At 41.5% G+C, this 22,666-nt stretch overlaps 1 protein-coding gene and 1 long non-coding RNA gene across 3 annotated transcripts in view; one reads left to right on the top strand and one right to left on the bottom strand.

Moving 5' to 3' along the window:
* The window catches only part of SYNPO (synaptopodin), a 90,142-nt gene that overhangs the window by 13,987 nt on the left and 53,489 nt on the right, over positions 1 to 22,666 (bottom strand). The window contains exon 3 of one of the 2 annotated variants that reach the window (XM_066618387.1): positions 1,486 to 3,788. In XM_066618387.1, the coding sequence (XP_066474484.1) occupies positions 1,486 to 3,788 (2,303 nt within the window). Of the gene's footprint in view, positions 1 to 1,485; positions 3,789 to 22,666 lie in introns of those variants that run through there. The other variant, XR_010793966.1, reaches the window with a different exon arrangement.
* The window catches only part of LOC136642139 (uncharacterized), a 34,625-nt gene that overhangs the window by 10,440 nt on the left and 1,519 nt on the right, over positions 1 to 22,666 (top strand). The window contains exons 2-3 of the long non-coding RNA XR_010793967.1: positions 15,422 to 15,487; positions 15,838 to 16,023. This is a non-coding gene — a long non-coding RNA (uncharacterized lncRNA). The remainder of the gene's footprint in view (positions 1 to 15,421; positions 15,488 to 15,837; positions 16,024 to 22,666) is intronic.

Here is a 22,666-nt window from a genome sequence, read left to right as displayed (position 1 = left end):
ATCATGTTTGTACAGCCCCAATTTCTACAAACATTTGTGAGTGGAAAATTTCTTTTGTGGGACAAATGCAGAACATCTTCACAGCATGCGGCTAATACTGGCTCTTCAAACTAGGTGTACTGTATAAGGCTGGAATCCTATGTACCCTTAGATAGGAGCAAGTCTCACTGAACTCAAGTCTCACTGAACTTCAGCAAGGCTGGCTGAACTCAGTGAGACTTACTGGAGAGTACTCTAGACATACATAGGATTGTGCTGTCAGTCACATGATGTCCCACTATAATGTTCACCAAGAGCTAAACTGTGGTACCGAGCTACACATAACTTTGTGTAGAGGTTGCTTAGAGATCTTGCTTTTGCTGGCTTTAACCAAGATGTCCTAACTACCAGAGTAGATGACATAAAAATGGCCCCACCTCACCTTTGTGTAAGTTAATGGCAGTACACCTGCCAAAGTGTGTTGGGTCACTGGGGGAGGATTTCCACTACGTCTTTAGCCCCTCCAAGAAGGGAGGCAGGGAGGTGTTCTGTGGCATTTAAATTTTGCAAAGTAGCATAGGTAAACTAGCATTGCTGCGCATTAAATATAAGATGCTTCTAGGCCACGGAGGCTTGTGTTCCTGTTTTTTGTGGCCTTCTGTTCACTCTGGGGGGATTCTCAATGTTGTTGCATTAAATAAACCATGACAGAAAAGTGGAGAGAGGAAACATGTAAAGCAGAAACATAGAGGAGGCAGGAACAGGTATCAATTGGAGATGATGCTGTCCACAATCAAAGGCGTTCAGTGATTAAAAGAGTACATGCCTTTCAGAATCAGCAGAGAGCAGAGGTTGCAAGCATGTCATGCTGAAGTCTTTGAATGTATAGAGAACAGAGAAAAAATGTCTTGCAGAGCAAAGAAGAAATTCAAAAGGCAAGGCAATGATGAAACCAGAGACCTGATGTTCCATAAAGCTTCTGGGCTTGGGAAGAAGGAAAGCACCAAACATTCCTCCTGTTTCAGTCAGGTTGCTGCTAAGAATCTTCGAGGACTCCTACGCTTGGACTATTTTTAGACTCCTATTGTGCACTGCATTCACACACTGTTTAGTTCTTTATTTGGAACTTAATCTGCACAAACGTATGACTCCAGTGACACGGGTTCTGCTAAGAGAGGCCCAGCAAGGCACGTCTGCTTTCATGTGGTAGGCTTTATGCTAGATGGATTTCCACCACAGATCTTTGCCTCAGAAATGCCTGAGTGAGCCCCTGTCTGCTTTATGAAGTTCAGATTCGCCTAGTGCAAAAGTGCTCTGAAACAATGGAGTTTGAGATATGGTTATGTTATGTGCAAGTTGTATGTGCATTCATAACCTGCAGGCTGTCTTCCATTTGCTTTTTTACACAACACTAATTGCCAGTTAATGATCATTTTGGCCACTTGGAGAAACCCCTATGTGCACACTTGATCACCATTACTTGTAGTAAAAAGAAGGTTTCCACACCTGAGGCTCAATTCCTGCATTCTTGGTGGAGTAAGAAGGCCTTGGAGATTGGAAGACCCCTTTAGCTTTTGGTGACAAAATTCTGGAGGAGTATTCAAATGACGCTTCTAGTGGTGCTCCAGCAGCTGTTTGAACATTTTGAAGTCCAAGCACAGTTGCAGTAGAGGGGGCAAAAAGGCCAGGTGACGGTCGACCTGGACTTGACTGAGCAGTCAAAGGATGCAAAATAGGAGAAGGTGGCAAAGGAGATGTTGGGCAAGAAGACTGCCTCTTATAACTGGGCTCAGGAAGCACAGGTTTTGGAGGTGGTGCTGCTTTTGGTAATGATCTCACAGGATCCTTGGCTGGGGAAAGGATGAACAAGGAAGACTGGAGCTGGTATGGCTGTTGCTTGGAGATTTCCAGCTCCTTTTTGGAAATCTCGCTCTCTGTCATGCTGCTATTGTACAATGGTACAGCAGGAGCTTTCGGAGATCTGACTGGACTTTTGGGTGGGTGTTGGAATGCCATAGGAGAGAGGTGAGTCTCTGAAGCATATTTCCAGGAGGGAGGGAGAGACACTGTAGGTGAGGGTGACCTCACTATATCAGGATGTGATGGAGACTCAATGACATACTTCTGCATCCTTGACTGCCTTTTGGCAAATAGTTCTGCCCCCTTTCCTCTTGCCTCTGTTAGGTTCTGGTTGGATTTGATCTTGGGCTTGGGTTGTATTCTAGGTGATCTCAGACAGGAAGACCACTCTGGTGCAGTATCTGCAAGGGCCTGGGTTGGCCCATCTGTCGGCATACTGTTAGGTAAAAAGTTAGACGCCTCTGCTCCCAGAGCAAATGGTTCATCCTCGGGAATTGCCCGACGGTGTTCTTTCTGCTTTTTCCAATTATCTGCTCTTTGGACTAAATTCAAAAGGTCTGGATTAGGAGCTACTTTTGGCTTCTCAACAAAGGTAAACATGGACTTCTTGGCTGCTCTGCGGGCTACAGAGTCCTCCAGAAGGCCTGTTTTACTTGGAGGTGGCCCTCCGTTCTTTTCAGGCAGGTCTCCTGCTCTGCTATTAATATACTGAGCCTCATGTGAAATAGGGACTTTCTGTTCTTCATTAGGGTACAGAGCTGAGTAGGCTGGAGGTGACCTGACCCTTGTTACTGGAGGAGGGCTGGAAAATGTTTCAGCATAGGTAGGTGGTGGAGGAAGTTCTACCACAGGACTTTTCTCTGTTGGCGTGTGAGTCGCCGCTAATGACTGTGTTCCAAATGGTCTTGCAGTTCGGTTCTTCACAGGCTTTGGCTTAGACAAAGTCAGTCGTACTTCACAGTACTGTTTATTATTGTGAGCCACAGTTTCATTGGGCAGATTGTCAGGAACCTGAATGAGATTTTCTGTGCCAGCACTGGGCAAAATGTCCTCATTTTCAATCATCAGAACATCGGGCTCCTTGCTGAGGATCTCCCCATCCTCCTTCTTGTCAACAACTGGTTCATTCAGTGCCTTGTCAAGAACAACATTATTCTCCTTATCAGTAACAGGTATAAACAGCTCCTTGTCAAGGTTGTTGTTATTAGTCTTGATGCCAATATCTGGGATATATGGCTCTTTATCAAGAACATTGTTTTCTCTGTCTGTGTGTGGTATGTATGGGTCCTTATTGAGAATGGTACTATTGTTCTCACTGTCAGTTGTAGGCATATCAGGAACAATAGGTGGTATGTTCTCTATATTGTCAATTACTGAAGCTTGTTCAACCGCAGGTACTTTTTCATACTCATTGGTAATATGTTCATGCATTCCATTGGTTGAGGCTGTCTCTGTATTCTGCTTTAAATACACACTGAGAGGAATCTGTTGAAAGTCTTCAGCTGGAATCTCCCCAGAGCATAATGTTGTGTTCATTGTGGAAAAGGTCTCCTCACTTTTTATTTTATTCCCGTGAAGGCCCTCCATGGCCAGACTCTGTTCATATTTTTCCATGCTGCTGTTTCCTCCCCACAATCCAGAATCCGCAGTGCAGGATAATCCTCTTGGTTCTCTGTTGTCGCTTAAGGTCTGCTTCAAATGCTGCTCTTTCTCATGGCTTGGGAGGCTGTGGTGATTGGCTATGGGGCTGTTCTCTGCAGCAGCTTGTTCTCGGCTTGTCTTTGGGGTTTCTAAGGTAAATGCATTCACTCGCTGCTTTCGCCTGTGGAACAGCAACACCCCTTTGGAGTTAGAGTTAGGTGGGGTTGTCAACTGGGCAGCAATTCTCTGGCTTCTGGCTTTTGCCTCCTTCAACTCTTTTTCAGAAAGACTTGCACTTCTTGAAATATCTGTGGAAGAAAAAGCATATGTAAGACATTGTTAAAAGCAGAGCCCAGGGGAAAAACAGAGTTCCACCTTTCTCTCCTTCCTCCTCTCCCACACCAATGCCTACCACTCATTAAAGAACAAAACCAGAATGTGAATAGTGCCTGACCTGACCTCCTTCTACCTGGTCTTAAGATAGAGTGCAGTAAATTTTATGGAGACTTCAAATTGTATAACCTAGAGGCCAAAGGTAATAGATACATGATTTAGGTGGAGTTTTTTTTGCTTTTTTTAAAGGGGATTATGTTTTCGCTAGCATTTTGATATTGTGGTTTGATATTTTGATTTTAAAATCAAATGGTTGATCCTAATAATGGGATCTACTCTGACTTTTGGATTACAGGCATACCTTGCACTTTCTTACCTTGCAAATTTACTTTGGCCAGTGAAAAATGCAAATAAATAGCAATATAACACATGCAAATCCATGCAAAATCTAAATAAACAGAAATAAAAGAAAAACGCAAAGAATGTTGATGAATATCACGGAAGGCCGGATGAAATGGGACGAAAGAGGAAAGGATGTGGACAAAATTTGAAATGTAGTTATAACTGAAAGTGGTTGAAAGAGCAAAGTGATGAAAGTCAGGTCGATGGCAGTCAAGGTAGGCTCGTATTTTTTAGTGGATAACACTGTCACCTACAATTGCTGTATATTTTACAGACCAGAGAAGAGGAAGACCAGTGATCATACTATTTATGATTATAGACTATTGTACTTGTTTGTTGTTCTAGTTTAGCAGCAAGTCACCACCACCAAGCATTCCATTTTTCCCCACTGGACAATGTAGGTTTTAGTTTGTTTTTAAATGAGCCCCTACTGCAAAGACCATTGTATATATGAATGACTGTCATCAGGGTTTTAGGCTGCATTTTTAAGAGTGGAAAAATCCCAGTTCTTCTATTCTTTCTTACACAGAAGCATTTTTCCAAGATAAAATGCAGGAAAAATAAGTCACTGGGAGGCTGTGTCTGTCCCTGTCTTGCATGTAACTTTGCTTTGTGATTGCAAATGACTATATGTGAAAGGAATTTATTGAAAGACTTCAAAAGGTTTCAGGTTGCAGTTCATTTGGTTTTAAACACCCTGTACAAACATGCTCCAAGCAGGAAGCTGGCCAGTTCTAAACTGTCTCACAGATCTCTCCTTCTCTTCAGTGGTTTGGCTAAGTACAGTGCACCTGGTTATCATAAAAATTAGAAAAATAAACAGCCACTCCAGCACTGCTTGAGACTCACCCCTTGCACAACTGATGTACAGTGCTGATCTAATATTTTGTTTGAATTTAAACACAAGATGGCAGCGTCTGATAATAAACCTGCAAAAGTTGGGTCCTTTTGTAGACTTCCTGAGCAGTGATTCAAACCAATTAGCCCAACAGCTTCCTAGAATAGAACCCACTTAGCATCTCATAAAAGCATGAAATATAGGTCACTTGTGTGCCTCCTAATTCACCTAAACTGTCTAGAGGAGGGTGGGGAGCTGCCAGTTTTCATAAATGGCTGGCTATGGGTCATGGCAAAAGCTCCTGTTAGCCAAGCTCCAAAAGGATGTGGAAGAACATTTTCTCTGGGTGAGCCATTTCCTATAAGCAACTTTTTAAAATTCCCATGATTTAATGCATGTGACAAGAGGAAACATCAGAAACAAAGAACAGTTATAAAAAGTTTACAGCCAAACGGCTGAATTCCTACTGGGAAGGGTGGCAGGAGAAAACCTTGGCACAGACCAATAATTCTCCCAGTCCCATTTTAGACCTTCTGCTGCAGAAAAGGGATCCAAGTCCTGCCACTTGCCACTTGAGCTACAACCATGGTGTTACTAGCAAGCCTCTAATAAGGTTTCTTTGAACAGAGCAGAGGATGACAGGTTCAGTTTGTATGAGTACAACCACACTAAGGAATCCATGTTAAAACTTGTCTTCTACCACCATATTTATAATTAGATTATTCTAGCTGCAACTAGGCCAGTGCTGCATCTTGGGTCTTTATAAGTATGCTTCGTCAGCTTGCCCACAGAGTCAAATTCCTTTCTCCATAATTTCATAGATGGAGCTCATCTTCAGTTTCATACTCTTAACAATGCCAGAAACAGAATGTGTCCCTAATATAGTATAGAGATCACAGAGACTGATGACAAAAAATTGGAAGGAAATGGGAGAAGATGAAACACAAGATAAGCCTTGCTAGATCAGACCAAAAGTCCTTATGGTTCAGCATCTTGCTTCCCACAGCGGCCCACCAAATGCCTCTGGGAAGCTCATTAATAAACAGAGTATGGAGAGTATAACCCCCTCCCCATTACTGTGGCACTTCAAAAATGGTATTCAGTGGCATATTGCCTGTGAATCTGGAGGTTCACCCAGTCATCATAATGAATAGTCATTTATTTAGGGCCCTATCTTATCCAATTTTCCAGCTCTGATGCAGCTACAATGTAGCCCTGAGGCAAGGGAACAAACATTCCCATACCTAGAGGAGGCTTCTGTGACTGCCCCCTCCACTGCAGGATGCAGCGTAGGCCCCATTGGCACAGCTGCATCAGCTCTGGAAAGTTAGATAGGACTGGGCTCTTAGTTAAGCCACTTCTTCCCAACATTGCATATATGCAACAGGGACCAAATATACACACCTGTGGGCTGGGCAGAAATGCCTTAATTTTTATTCTGATTTAAGAATAAAATATTTGTATTTTGCAACTCAACATGACAAATATAAGCACAAAATAACCAACAATTAAAATCGCAAGGACAAGCAAATAGAACATAGCGGGGGGACCTGTTTTTTGTTGTTTTTTTTAAACCTGCACAAAAGATAAAATCAAGCACAAAAGGTTCACAGAATAAAAAGGTCTTTAAGATTCATAAAAAAAATACAAAGTGAGAGGTTTGATAGATTTCCTTGGGAAGAGGATTTCATGGTTGTGGTGCTGCCATTTAGAAGACCTGTTTCTTGTACCTGCCATTATAATCTGAGTTAAATGCAAACGATGGAGCAAAGTCTACAGTGTCCATTTTAGGTAGCTTATATGGGTGAAAATGATCCGTATGATAACACAGCCCACGTTACTTAGGGCTTCAAAGGTGAAAGCCAGTGTTGTAACTTGCTGGTATAGCGCACCCTTAGGACTGGGCCATAATACTCTATCACAAGCTATACTAACTCATGGACCTTCATACACGCCCATCACTCTGAGCAAGAGCTATTTCAAAAAATGACAAATTTTCTTCATGGACATGATTTTATATAGGAAAAAGTTTGTAAACTATGCAGACTGTGATCAGTGAAAATCATGTATGCATTTGTTTCATGGCATGTACGTGGGCTAAGAAACTGCAAATAATCATAGCTTTCCAATATAGGTACATGCAGCAAAACAGCCTCATTTATAATTGTCACATGTAACAATCTGCATTCATTTTCCATACTACACAAAAGAACTAACCATGTAGAAAAAAGTAGTGTATTTGAAGTGATCTTAAAACAATGCAGAATATACTAGCAAAGAGAAGCAGGAAATCTCTTATATTATTGACTGGAAGCCACCCTTGTCAGTGAGCGCACAGCAGACACGGCTTCACCGGATAAAACATCTCTATAATGCAGCTTGACAGCTGAGCTATGCTACCTCCAAATGGTCATGCTCCTGCTCTCAGAAAATAGCTAGTTGGATAAGAACTGGCTGCCACAAGCATCAATCCAGCAATTAAGGGATGGGCCATCCCAGGCATACTGAAGAATTGAATTGCTGTTATTTTATTATATATTTTCTTGCCAGATTTCCCGCATTGGGCAAGACCTCTCCTTTTCTTCCTCTCCTTTGTCCCCCAAATTTCAGTGGCACCTGAAAGACTTTTCTTATTCCTTCTCAATGGTTACATCTCTAATTTTGGAAAAGAAGTACCAAAGGACAGACAGCTGTCCTGAAATGTGAAAGTTTGGCTGTTGGCAAGATTTGCCCAAGGAGCATGCCTTGTTAATTAACTTCCTCTGATGCACACCCCAAGTGGGAAAGTGAAGCAATACAAGCAGGGGACAGGAAAGAAAAAAGAATTCAGCATGTGTTGCCAGGAAGACAAGGCAGGCATGACAAGCCTAACTATTCCTAATGCTACCACATCCATAAAAACACCATGACTTGATGGTGTCTCCCCTGCAATAATTTTCTGAATGAATGAAAGCTCCTGAGACTAAAGGTCATTCCCCTGTAATGTGTATTCCTAGTTAGTTCCTATCTGACATATTGTTCCACCATACCAGATTCTGGACAAGGTGGGTTATTCCATAAGTTGGCACTTCCTCTTGTGTTTTATCTTACATGCTTACCTAGTCTTGAGCATCTCATAATCTTTGTTTCTTCATCCTAGTGATCTATGAAACAACTGCTGTAATCTCCAACATACAGAGGATTCCACAGCAAGTGATACTGACAAAATCATTCAGGACAGTTGTGGTACAGAAAGGAATCAGAACTGGGTCCTCCAGTTTATGAAACCACTTCTGTTACCTTATCATTGGCATAAGCTAGGCTCTTGGGTGTCTTCTTTAGCCAACATGCATTAGCTAAGCTTGACTTCTTTTCTTTTTGATGGGTTATGTAATGTATAGCACAATGACAATGTCTAACTGGTTGGGGCAGTTGAAAATGCAGCTACAGTAAGGTACAAAGTGCTACTTACTCAAAAACTGTTAAGAAGAAAATAGCACCCAGATTACTAATGTGCCTAAAACTTGAACTTGAGACTGAACTTGAACTTTTCCCCTCCCTCTTGACAAGATAAAGAAGCTATAGATTCACAGATTCCGCTATTTATTTAACCAGGGAAGTGGCTGTGGGATTTGAGAGCACTACAGTGAAAAAAGGTATGCAGGGATCTCTAGAAAAGATAGCATTCACTGAATATGTAATCCTTTTGCCTGTCTCTTATATATATTTATTTCTTTGCTGTTTCTTTGGAGCCAGAAGACATTAGCTTGACACCTGTGAGTTGAGAAGAGAGGCAGGCTTCTTCACCTTCCATCTAAATGTCCCCAAAGTTACACATACTCATAGATTATTTATATGGGAAAGATAAACACCTGCAGGCTTTGAGAGGTTCTTGGAAATTTAAAATATTTTCCATCTCCTTTCCTTTAACCTGCAGTTTGAAAAGCCCATTCATGGCAGTTTTAGCAGTATTTTTTTTTTACCCAACAAATGAGTTCATTCAACACATACCCTCAAAGAAGAAGGAAACTGCCAAAAGAAAGAAGACGCTGACCAAAGTGCTGTGGATGCCTCCAGTCAAAAAGGAGCATCTCACAGAATTTACACTCTGTACAGGCACAATTAATTTAGGTTTTGTCCTTAAAAAGCATATGGTAGAGAGGTATATTTGCATGTATGAATAAAGGACAAAACATTTGCAAAAACTGGATATGCATTTTGTGAGGGAGCGTGGTAGCTAAAGAAATGGAGGACTCATACTTAATGTGTGAGTATTGCCATAGAAAGTGCCATACTTAATAATGTGCCATACATACTCATACTTAATAATGTGCCAGTATTGCCATAGAAAAGTGGTTCCCAAATTGTGAGCGGTGGCTTCCTGGAGAGCCACAGAAACCGGTCAGGGGAGCCACCAAATTCTCATGAAAAACTTGCCGCCCTATATAATGCATAGGACTGTAGTCCTAATGGAGAACTGCGGCCAATGGCCCAGTAGGTCAAGGGAGACACCAGTTGAAAAAGTCTGGAAACCACTGCTATAGACAGATTGCAAAAACTTTATACTGAAGGAAAGCAACTGTGTGTTACCCTACATTACCAGTAAGTGCTTTGTAAAACCATTAATATAGAGCAAGGGTGCCCAAACCCCAGCCCTGGGGCCACTTGCGGCCCTCAAGGACTCCCAATCCATCCCTAAGGGTGCTCCCAGTCTCTAATGAGCCTCTGGCCCTCTGGAGACTTGCTGGAGCCCGTGCTGGCCTGATGCAACTGCTGTCAGTGAGACGGCCAACTGTTTGACCTCTCGCGTGAGCTGTGGGATGAGGGATCCCTCTACTGCTTGCTGTTTCAGCTCTGTGATGCAGAAGTGGCAGCAAAGGAAAGGCTGGCCTTGCTTTGTGCAAGGCCTTTTATAGGCCATGAGCTATTGCAAGATCTTCATTCATATGTTCCATCTCTAATAAATTCATTTATGTAAATTTATTCAAATTTGAAATGTAAATTAATTCTTTTTTTTTCCCCTGGCCCCTGACACAGTGTCGGAGAGTGGCCCTCCTGCCAAAAGGTTTGGCTACCCCTGGTATACAGGGACCTCTACAATATAAATTGTTATTATCAAAACATTAATAAATAATTTGAATGTGGTTGCCTTTTCAGGCACATGCAAGTTCCAGCCAACAAGCCAGTCTGTATTAACCCATGGTGAAATACCTGTTAGTTTCACTTTAACTCTAGTCTGCTTTCTCTGAGCAAATACTGGTGGTTTATATTTGTGCAAACATATCTTATACATGTTTATTTAGACATAAGTCCCATTGAGTTTAATGGGGCTCATTCCCAAGTAACTGGGCATAAATTTGCCACCTTAGCATGCGTCACTATTTGGTTCATCCAAAGCAGTGTGAAAAGCGGTTCATTTACTCAAGACCCTTCATTCCACCATGCGAGAGCAACAAAGCCGAACCAAGGAGATGACATACATGGAATCATAAGCATCACATCCCAACCTGAGTACTGGCGTGATTTCATGGGAAGATAAATGCTGTAAAAAGATCTTGTGTTAAGCTGGCTGGAGTTGAGAATAGGCAACCAAGAGAATAGATCTGTTTTGTGCAGATAGGTGGTGAAGGATAGTTGCTGGAAGAACTTGTGTACATCCTCTGCAACTCCACCTCTGGATCAGTGTCTCAGGATAGTGTCATGATTCAGGATAATGTCATGCATTGTAGCTCAAAATGTCAGGGTGGAGGTGGGGAGAGAAAGTGAGAAGGGAAAAAGAGAAACAGAAAGGGTATAGGACATTCTCTAGAGCTGCCAGGTATGTTGTGGGTTGTTACTGCCACTAATTCCGCCCACTCTGAGCATATCTAATGTTAACTTCTATTCATTTCATGTGTTTTTCATTTTCTTGCCTTCTGTGCTGCTTGGAATCTTTCCAGGGTATTTTAAGCCCTGGTTCAGCTCCTTAAAATGTAACAGCAATAGAAAAACCAAATTGCTAATTCAAAGCCCCTCAGAGAGATGGAAGGTAAAACAAAAAAGACTTCTTTGAAGGAAAACCTACATTGATCTGCAAATTTCCTTACTGACATTTCTTTCCTTCCAGAACATTCTGTAGCAGATCTTACAGTAACTGTTATGTATGTAAGTTATGCAGGATCAAAATCCTGCATAACCGATTGGCCCAGACTTATGGCTGGCCAATCGGGTGATGGATCGAAATCCTACCATCCAATTAGCCCTCTAAAGGCTATAAAAAGCCTTGTGTTTCATTGCCAGGTTCTGAAGATGGAATAAACATATTGAGCTGTTATTTCTATGCCTTTCTATATTCGCATGGACCCACTATATAACGGTAACCATATTTAAAAATTTTCTAAGGGAGTTCCAGTATGAAACTACTGATTTGGACTTATAAGCACATTTGACTCTGTGAAATTTGTTCTCCATAAGGAATGGAAGTGACTAGCTGAGTACAGAAAGTAATTCTCCCTATACTGTTAAAGTAATTAAACACCTACACTGTTCATTCTCCAATTATATTTTTTTTGTGTGCAAAGTTTATTTATTACAGATACAGGTAAGGAAAATGGGTTAAACTTAGGGCTGGGACTACATAGGCTACACATGGGGTATTGGCCATAGATTACAACATGTCTTAATCCAAAAAAGAAATCAACAATGACAAAAGAAAAATAGTCACTGATACAAAAATCATATTTGTCATTATACTAATTAATGATTTAACTAAACAATCAATATTGTTTAACTAAAATTATTTATCCAATCATAAAAAGGCTTCAAATTTTGCACATACAATATTCTTACTGCTATACTGATATGTACAATAAAATGTTTCTTATATTGATCTTCAATTTCTAATATCGCATTTAAGAGGAATATTTCTGGTTTGAATGGTACTACACAATTCAATATCTCTTGTAACAATATATGTCACTTCCCAATATTTCTTTGCTTTCCACATATCCACCACATATAATAAAGAATTCCCTTAATCTCTTTGCATATCTAACAGTTATTTGATGACCCAGGGTACATTTTTGCTACTTCCTCTGGAATTAAATTTTCATCTATAAAACAATTTATATAAAATACCACTTTAATTATCTTAATATTTGTGTTCCAACTTTGTTTTCATTTACATCTGCTTTGATTTGACATAATTAATGGAATACTCCTCACTTCTGAGGAGAATTCAATCCATTAATATCTACAAAAAAAATTCCACTTGTTATTCAGCCATTTTCACTTCCTGTCTTAGTATTTTCTTTGTTCTCTGTCTTGGTGATATTTTCCTTCTTGCTCCTCCCACTCCTTCTTCTTCCTCTTAACTCTCTTATATTTCGTGATCCTTCTCTTTTCTTCTTCCGTTTTCTCCATTTTATTCTTTTTGAATTTAAGCCAAAGATTCTTTTTCTTCTTGAAAGGATGCGCTCTTTTTCTCTGAGTGTTCCCTCTTTTTTCTTCCTGAAAATTCTGAGTTCTGCTGCTTTTTCCATCTCCTGTCTCATTACAAAAATCTCCAGTTCTTTAGTTTCATCTGACATTTGATCCATTCTTTTTTCCATCCCCTTCATACTTTTCTTTGTTTGTCTGTTTGTCAGGGAGGAGTTTATTTGCCTCATTTGTTCAGATAGTTTTCCAACCTCTTGCTTCAATTCATTTCTGAATTCTCGCAACATATCCATTAATGAGGTCTGGCTTTCGCTAACATCCTTTAAATTTTTTGATGTCATTCTTATCAGTATCAAATGAAGCCGATATAACTCTGGCTATAAAAAATAAAATGGTCTAACAATTAAAGAATCAACCAAGTCTCATTATCTTGCTTCACCTTCTTGTAAGGCTAATTCCCAAATTTTATATCTAAAAGGAATAAGTCAATAATCCATTTCAAGTCAATATCAGTGTTCAAACATTCCCACAGTTAAAGAGTCATCCAATTCTTATTATCTTGCATCCATTCTTGTCAAAGATAATCTTTAAGTTTTTATATCCAAAAGGGGTGGATCAGTAATCCAATTCAAGTTAATAACACTGTCAAATTAAGTTAGTATACCTTTAAATGTTCAGTCCTGAGTCAAGCCTTTTGTAGCAAAAATGAAAGAGAAAGTTATTCCTTTAAAGATTGTTAATTTCTTTTCCATGCGTACCATTCCAACAGGGTAATCCTTTCTCTTCCCTTATTTATCTTGTCTTGTTTCTCGCCTTTTCTTCCAATCATCCTTGTTACAAAAAAGAAAAAAAAACTACTCCAGCAGGGGCTTCTTTAAATTCACATTCGCTCTTTTTCCCCTCTGGGTGGCTGCAAGCCAACGTAAATAAATCTTAAAGTTGTCTTTCCCTCATTCCAACCTCTTGATTGCAATTCTTTTTATAGCCTTTTAATGAACTGCTTACTCACAGTTAAAGGCTTTGTTCGCTTTCATGTTTTATCTAGGCCGTGGGGGGGGGGAGTCCTCAGCTGTCCAAATCGTCTCCAAAGATGGAGTCCAGGATACGATGTGATTTAGCACAGAGCAATATCAGAGAAAATATCTCTGAAACCGCCATTTCAAAAGACTGCCCCGTTCAAGCTCTCAGCCTTCATTCCTTCTTCTTGGCAATGAAGATTACCTCATTATTGAGGTCCTTGAAAAACACATCTATTTAGCAGTTGTCGTCCCCGGAGCCCTCCAAGGTTCCCTGCTACTTCACTGAGTGTTAGCTCCACCCCCCATTCTCCAATTATATACCAGCAGTAGCAGGTAATTGGGCATGGGTCACATCCATCCATCCATCCATCCATCCATCCATCCATCCATCCATCCATCCATCCTTCTTTCTTTCTTTCTTTCTTTCTTTCTTTCTTTCTTTCTTTCTTTCTTTCTTTCTTTCTTTCTTTCTTTCCATGCCTTTATTATACCTGTGCTTTAGAGTTATTTAGACAGGTTCCAGCCCTAGGAATTTCCAGACTAAAATTCATTGAATGGAACTGTATGTTCATTTGCGTCCTGTATAAGTAATGAAATGCATTTACTATTACCATGTGCATCGCCCCTCACTTTGTACCATTTTTACCTCACATTTTCCCGCTTTCTTCTCTCTGTATACATTGTACCTATGCCAATCCACTTAGGTTTACTACCAGCCAATTGAAATTGGCTCTTGCCCACAAAAGCTTCTTTAACAATGTATCTGTTAGTCTTTAAGATGCCACAAGTTTTTGCTGTTGTTTTGCTAACATGGTTACCCCTCTGAAACTTGCTTGGCCTGTTAGTGGTGCAGTAGAGGGAGGGAGAGAGGGAAAAGGAATAGGTAGTGGTTGTACCATTGTTAACATATGTATTGGTGGCATAACCTCCAAGAATTAGCAATTGCTGAGAAATGCTGAGAAAAGATGAATAATTTGATGCAGGAGAAAAGAGGGAGCTGGCAAAGCTATTTCAGACCACATCAAAGAGATAGACCATAATAGTTTGGGACCATGCTCTGATTTAATTCTTTAAAAATTGTTACACAATCCAGTACATTTCAGAGAATCACAATATATCCAGCAGTAAGTCTGCTTAGATAACTCAAAGGGTCCCAATGAACTTCTTCATTATTTCATACAATGATATAAATGTATACCACCAGTCCATCCGCATGTCAGCAACTGTGTATGTCAGTGGTTCTCACACATTTAGCACCAGGACCCACTTTTTAGAAATGAGAATCTGTCAGGACCCACCAGAAGTGATGTCATAACCAGAAGTGACATCATCAAGCAGGAAAATTTTTAACAATCCTAGGCTACAAACCTATCCGCACTTACCCAGGAGTAAGTCCCATTGACTATCATTGTTAAAAGAATATAAAAACTAGCTTGTTAAAAGTACAGGCCTGTAACATTTCCCCAGATGCAGTCACATACCATGGGAGCATCAAGTCTAATAAATTAAAAATCAAATATTGATATGAAAGGCAACCCACCTGACATTGGCTCATGACCCACCTAGTGGGTCCCAACCCACAGTTTGAGAAACACTGGTATATGCTACTAATTCTGAGCACAAAGTCTGCTATGTCCTTTTAGTATTATTTTACCCATCATCTAATTAAGTCAAAATGACTTTAACTAATATGCCCCTGCTAACTGGGTAAGAGGAACTTTTTAAAGTAGGTGCTCCTCTTTTATTTAGCAGGGGGAGAGTAACTCACCCTTCTCACCCCAGCAGTGTCTTTTCTAATGGCTGTCTGCTGGTGTTCTTTTGCATCTTTTTAGATTGTGAACCCCTTTGGGACAGGGAGCCATTAGTTATTTGATTTTTTTCTGTAAACCACGGTATATAAATACCGTTGTAATTATTATTACCAACAACAATAATAATGCCTCCTGTTTTCCAGTACCAAGATCTGGGCTGCAGAAGAAGGATACAGACATGGTGAAACTCCCTCCCTAAGGATGTCTGTGTGAGTTTTGTCTATGGCAGCTTTCCAAACTCACTGTTAACCTTTCCTGTTAGATCAGTTATTCCACCGTCATATGCTTCCGCTTGTCCTCACTTAACACGCAGTGTAGATAAAGGGGTGATGACACTGTAGCTGGGAAACTGAGTGAGTCCATCCTAAGAACAGCAAAATGTTCTCTATATTGGTATTGAGCACACAGTATATGCTTCTAGGTTTCTTTCAATGACAATATTATAAGAGGAACCTAAAATAAGTAAAACAGCATGGCAACAGTGCACCATCTGGATACTGCGATCGTACACCCTACCAAGCAAACATGACTATGGTATTAACTTAGCTTGCTGTTACAGTTTCAGAACAATATTGCCATTCCAACTGTGAGGCACCAAACCCAGTCTTCCACTGATTGATACTACAATCAATCATACAATAATACTGAGAGCCGGGATGATGTGGTGATTCTGGAGCTGGACTTAAACACGGAAGAACCAGGTTCAAATCTCTGCTCAGCCATGAAGCTTTCTGCGTGACTTTGGGTCAGTTACTATCTCTCAGCTTAACCTGTATCACAGGGTTGTTGGGAGGGCAGAAGGAGGGAAGGGACTATGTAGTGTACACCACCCTGAGTTCTTTGCAGAAAGGAAGGTATTTAAAAAGTGAAAAATAAATAATAAATAAATTGCGGTGTCAATATAGTATCGCAATAATAATGTGCTACCTCTGCCATTGAAAACCTTTCCTGTTAGATCTGTAATCCATGCTTACATCATCAACCTTCTTCTCACTTACAGCGCATTTCTGTCAGTGGATGCTGATGCTCAGTAGTAAGAAGCAACACCAGGCTTCCAATTCCTTCTAGGAGTTAAGTGGTAACAAACTACTCTTCCCATTTTGGAAAGAAAGTACACTGTGTTATTAGTCACCTCTTTGATGACTGTTTCATCCAGTCCCTCAAACCAGGTGGGAAAATAGCATGACAATGTCCAAGTATCTAAGCCTTAGATATTTTCCCACCTGAAGAGAAAAATCCATATCACACCCTCATGTTATTTTTTAGTGGCACACATCACAGTGAATATAGGAAGCAAGGAAACAGCCATGGCTCTAGAGTTTGCTGCCTACAGAGTCAGCTTCTTGTGACTGTCATTTTATAATAAAGCTATCAGAGCCAGAATTACACATTTCTTTCCATGTAAAATTACTGAAGACAAGACATAGCCATTGAATGACTCAGGCTGCAACTATATACACACTTTCCTGGAAGTAAGCCACACACTGGGACTTACTTCTGAATTGACATGAATAGGATTGTGCTGTCAACAGTACAATCCTATTCTTGACTACTCAGAAGTAGGCACCACTGAGTTCAATGGGACTTGCTCCCAGGTAATTGCATACAGGATTGTAGTCCAAGTCGCTCGAGAAAAGCAACTCAAGAGGAGTCCCAGTATCTGCATCAGTTATTTAAGAAGATTCAGCTCAAGTGTATCAGGCTATATTTGGCAGCATTACAGGAGACTGAATTTTATAGTGCATTCTTGTTACTATAATGTATTAGTATAGTATTTTCAGCATTTTGTAGGGCCTTATTTTTGTTTTACAGATGTGGGATTCATTACACATTCTACTGTCTTTTCGTAGGTGTGATAATATAACTTTTGTAAGATTATTTCAGCACTTATATATGTATACATACATAAAATGACAACACCATTCAGGCAGATAGTTTCAGGTGGTGATCTTGGGCTAATATTTGATCATCATTTCTACCCTTCCTTTTGATGTTGTTTCTTGTTTGCATATACAATATACTCACAGTCATGCCAGAAATAAACCATGAACTGGAGAACTACAGCTAATTTCCATATGTGTAACTGATATCAGTAAAATACTTCCATATCATATTGATGAACGCTGGAATGTCACAAAAAGGTGGCAAGCTACATTTACTGAATATAACACAGCATTTTAAAACTGTTGCCCATAAAAATTATCTGGTTTATGGAATCTAAAACATCTGTATCTAAAATAACAGATGTTGAGAAACACAGTTATTTACAGCTTCTCTGTGCTTGTCAGCTTGTTTATAATTCCTTATCATTTTGCTATTACATTTTCAAATTAATTACACAGGCCTACAAAATTGAGGCTCAGAAAAGTTTTTCCCAAACTTTATGGTGGTTTGATATGAATTTGGGGTGCTGATTTCAAAAATGGCATCCGTCTTGCCCTATCACGTCTAGTTTTGGAGACATGGCATGGCATGGTGTAGGCTTCCTCATGAGGAAGTTGCTTGAACCATTCACTAAGAACCTAATCCTGTACTTGGCGGCATGGCTCCATGCCACCACGCACTGTCGCAAACGTACTATAAGGCACGTTTGCAAGGCTCGCCACTGGGCTCCCGCCTGTGCTAGCCCAGCACTGGCCGGTACTGGGCTAGCACGGGGCAGTTGCCCAGGTTCCGCGACTCTGCAGTCTCCAGGACTGCTGAGCTGCAGCATAGTAAGTGGGAGCGGGGATGGGGGCGGGTAGGAGGCGTTCCAGGGAGGGGGTAGACCGGCAGGGGGCGGAGAGAGGGCAGGGGGAGGCGTGCCAGGGCGGGCTGGAGGCGTGCCCAGGGGGAGGGAGAGAGGGAGGCGGGTCTGTGAAGCTCCGCTCTGCAGGATCCAAGGCACTTGTGTAGGGCTCCGCACCCTACACAAGTGCCTTTACCTTACCGCCGACCTTTTGATTGGCAGTAAAGTGAGTAGCCCCATTGCGGGGCTGCTTACCTTACTAGGGGGAAGGGGACAAAAGTCCCCTTCTCCTGAAGCGCCTCCCACGGTAGCCCGGGAGGCACAGGATCCAGCAGCAGCCCTTCTCGGTGCTGCCGAGCCTGGGCACCCCGGGCAGCTCAGGATTGGGTTGTGAATAGGCTATGCTGTGTCTCCAAAACTAGATGTGATAGGGCAAAACAGATGCCATTTTTGGAATCAGCACCCCAAATATACCCAGGAATTGGTGTAACATTTAAGGAAGCAAAATGTGTGTTGGCCTGTGTTATTTGACCATACACAAAGGCCAGAAATATATAAAAGAGAAAGAAAAAGAATTCCAGGCATCTCATAAGGGTGTTATCTTACAGGTAATTCCATTATTTTTCTTCCTGAGGGCTTTCTTTTCTTAGGTAAAGCAGCTGAAGGTGGCTTCAGGTTAAGCACAGGACTGGGGAGGGGCAGGGAAAGAGAGAAACTGAAGATTGCAGGTACATGGAGCAGGGGGTCTATTTAACCCTTTCCTTTTAGCCCTTTGATCAAAATTGTTTCCCACTCTAGCTGTTGATCTCCCCAAGACATGAAAAATACAGAAACCTTTTATCTCTGAATGAAAAAAGTATGTATATGGGGGAAGTCTGAGCAGACAGACAAGAATGACAGGGTTAAAGTCCAGTTCTTCACTGCACCTGAAGTCACCTGCAGCTGCTTTACAGGATAAATGAAAACCTTCTGGAAAAACTATTACAGATCAATAGTAATTTATTCCATACTAAGTCACAGGCTATACAGATTGCACCTGGCCCATTCCATCTGTAAAACTGCTAGGTAATGCATTGTGGATGAGAAAACAAAACACAAAAGCCAAAACAGGTAGGTGAAGGATTCATTTAGATGGAATAATGTGCTATTAAAAGTGGCAGTCGCTTGTCTCATGTTTATGTATGATAATTGATCAAGCAATGGGGAAAGGCGGCTTCTAATCCTACCTTATCTTGGAGAGGGGGGAAAAAAGGAAACAAAACCAAGGAAAGGATATGACAACCAATATTTGTTGTATTGAATTTGTTTTCTGTGGACCATTCATCTCCCATATATTTTTGTCATGTTCAGGGTGACCAGGCACAATAGAGAACAGAGTGCCTTTACCTTTAAGCACTGTATAGAAGAGGGAATTTTGGCTGGTGCTGCTTTTTAAACCCCTCCATGTTGAGCTGCACCTGCCAAAATTCCCTCTTCTTTACTATGGCTAAAGGTAGAGGCAATCTGTCCTCCATTGTATCTGATCACCCTGGTCATGTTCAAATGTTACCGGGGGGGGGGGGGGGAATCCATTGAATGGGGGTGTTGCAAGCAGTCTCTACTGAACCTCTCATAGCAATTAGCGTAAAATGTTTATGGTATGCACTTTGAAATGTACATTGTTTTGAATCTAACTCTCTATCCTTTCTTCCCTTCTCCTAAACTTCCACATGGTCCTAGAGGATGCTGTGTTGTCAGGGAATGAATGTGTGCTTCAGGTCAATAGAGAGGACTGTTATAAAAACAACTGGTCCTTCATATATTCAGAAGAATGTGTGGGAATATATGTATGGAATGGTATAAAGGGTGTACAGCTCCACAAGAAGCCACACAAGTAGCTGCTGAATGTGTGATATCCAAGTGGACTTTAAAAGGTTGTTTGAGCTGAGTCAGTTTCTCTTGCCGTTTTCATCATTCCTAACCTTTTCAAAATCAAGGTCCAACTGTTACATAAATAAATAGGGCATGTGTAGTGGATAGCTAGAGGACAGCTGTTTTTAGCTTCATTGCTGCTGACTACTTCTGAAATACAAGGCTATTCCATCCATTCTGCTATGACTAACAACCAAGATTTGCGCTCTCTCTCTCTCTCTCTCTCTCTCTCTCTCTCTCTCTCTCCATTGTATACTTTAATGTAAACTAAATCTTAACCAAACTGAGTACAAAAGGGCATGGTCTGAGGGCATGGCTTTGCTGAAGCTAAATGTGTATTGGTCTGATCAGTGCTGTGCTTACTCCAAAGTTCATCAGGACTAACTTTCTAGTACGTAACTGTACACTCTGTGCCAGGAGTAATGCAGCTTTTATCAATGAACATTTTTTTTAAGTATGTCCTCTGCCAGACCAGATACCATAATCACACTGTAGTTGCAGGTGCATGCATACCCTCAACCACATACTGTCTCCAGAAGTACCCATACCGCATGCCACATTTTCCGTTGATTTTATACATTTAGTTAGATCTTTGATGCTTTTCAGAAATGTGAGGCTGGATGAGTAGCAACTAAAAATGCCTTCCCTTTTATTGTTGTTGGCAACCTTCAGTCTCGAGAGACTATGGTATAACGCTCTGAAAGGTGGTTTTGGAACATCGTCTAGTGTGGCTGAAAAGGCCAATTCGGGAGTGACAATCCCTTCCACAACGGGAGCAAATGCAGTCTGTCCCTGGTCTGTCTCCCTGGCTATGGGCCTTCCTTCTTTCCCTCTTAGCCTCAGACTGCTGGCAAAGTGTCTCTTCAAACTGGGAAAGGCCATGCTGCACAGCCTGCCTCCAAGCGGGCCGCTCAGAGGCCAGGGTTTCCCACTTGTTGAGGTCCACTCCTAAGGCCTTCAGATCCCTCTTGCAAATGTCCTTGTATCGCAGCTGTGGTCTACCTGTAGGGCGCTTTCCTTGCACGAGTTTTCCATAGAGGAGATCCTTTGGGATCCAGCCATCATCCATTCTCACAACATGACCGAGCCAACGCAGGCATCTCTGTTTCAGCAGTGCATACATGCTAGGGATTCCAGCACGTTCCAGGACTGTGCTGTTTGGAACTTTGTCCTGCCAGGTGATGCCGAGAATGCGTCGGAGGCAGCGCATGTGGAAAGTGTTCAGTTTCCTCTCCTGTTGTGAGTGAAGAGTCCATGACTCGCTGCAGTACAGAAGTGTACTCAGGACGCAAGCTCTGTAGACCTGGATCTTGGTATGTTCCGTCAGCTTCTTGTTGGACCAGACTCTCTTTGTGAGTCTGGAAAACATGGTAGCTGCTTTACTGATGCGTTTGTTTAGTTCGGTATCGAGAGAAAGAGTGTCAGAGATCGTTGAGCCAAGGTACACAAAGTCATGGACAACCTCCAATTCATGCACAGAGATTGTAATGCAGGGAGGTGAGTCCACATCCTGAACCATGACCTGTGTTTTCTTCAGGCTGATCGTCAGTCCAAAATCTTGGCAGGCCTTGCTAAAACGATCCATGAGCTGCTGGAGATCTTTGGCAGAGTGGGTAGTGACAGCTGCATCATCGGCAAAGAGGAATTCACGCAGACATTTCAGCTGAACTTTGGACTTTGCTCTCAGTCTGGAGACTCTCAGTCTAGAGGCTCCAGCTCTGTTCCCTCTTATTACCCACTTGGTAATTCTCTCCTTCCCAGTTGGAGCTGCCAAACATCAAGGGTAGCCCTTTAAATTTGTTTTGGGTAGGTATGGATATGACAAATGTTCAATGAGCTTATGTGAAAGGAGATCAACCTCCACTCAATTGCTCCTTCCACCAGATGCTTGTCCATGAATTTCCATCACTTCCAAACAGGTATACTGGATTAATCCCATTTATCCCAATCAAAACATTTCATTTTTACTGTGAAAATTAAATTAAAATTATTAACAGAATTGCATAATCTATTCTCTTATCAGTTCTTTAAAGTAAGTTTTTAAGTTATTAACATTCTTCAAATAACAGCCTCACACAAACGGCTCCTTTTGTTACAGTCAAGACTTCCTGGCAGCTGAGGTGGCATGCCAAATGCTGCCCTGTTTACCCAGTGAAGTGCCAGCCTCTTCCAGGATTGAAAAAAGAAGAGGGAGAAGGAGCATAGGGGGAAGTGTGGAGTAGAGTAGTGGACTATACTAGAACATGGGGGTCTAAAGTCCGGCCTGCATGACACATCATGATAATAATCTCAGGCATGGTGCAGTAGTGGCAAAGACTTTCTGCTCTGTGCCACAGCCTCCTTTTTTTGCACCCAATCTCTGCAGCAACTCATGCCAGGCAGCTGCTTCTGTTCCCCATGGCCCCAGAAGATCCTGGGCAAGAACACCTGCTAACATACAAATATGCCCTCTCCTATACAGTGTTTAGAGAAGCTTAGAGAGAAGTTGCACAGTACAGTAGCTGCACATCTCTCACCTGAGTGCAAAGCTTGGCAACCCAGAAGTTCAATGATGACACGATTATGTCATTGCCAAATGTCCAGAAGCAGCATCTTGATAAGTTGCAACACTATCCAGTTGCAGAAAGGATCTGTCCACTAATGTGGACCGCTTAGAGGGCACAGTGCTCCCAAAGTTGTTCAAATTCATAATAGACAGCCATTATTGCCATCTTACATGCATTTGTGTTTAATATGTAGCTTGCCCTTT

This window comes from Tiliqua scincoides, chromosome 2 (genome assembly GCF_035046505.1).
Source record: "Tiliqua scincoides isolate rTilSci1 chromosome 2, rTilSci1.hap2, whole genome shotgun sequence".
NCBI lineage: Eukaryota > Metazoa > Chordata > Lepidosauria > Squamata > Scincidae > Tiliqua > Tiliqua scincoides.
The sequence above is the reverse complement of the archived record's forward strand: the minus strand, read 5'-3'. Positions and strand labels throughout refer to the sequence as shown.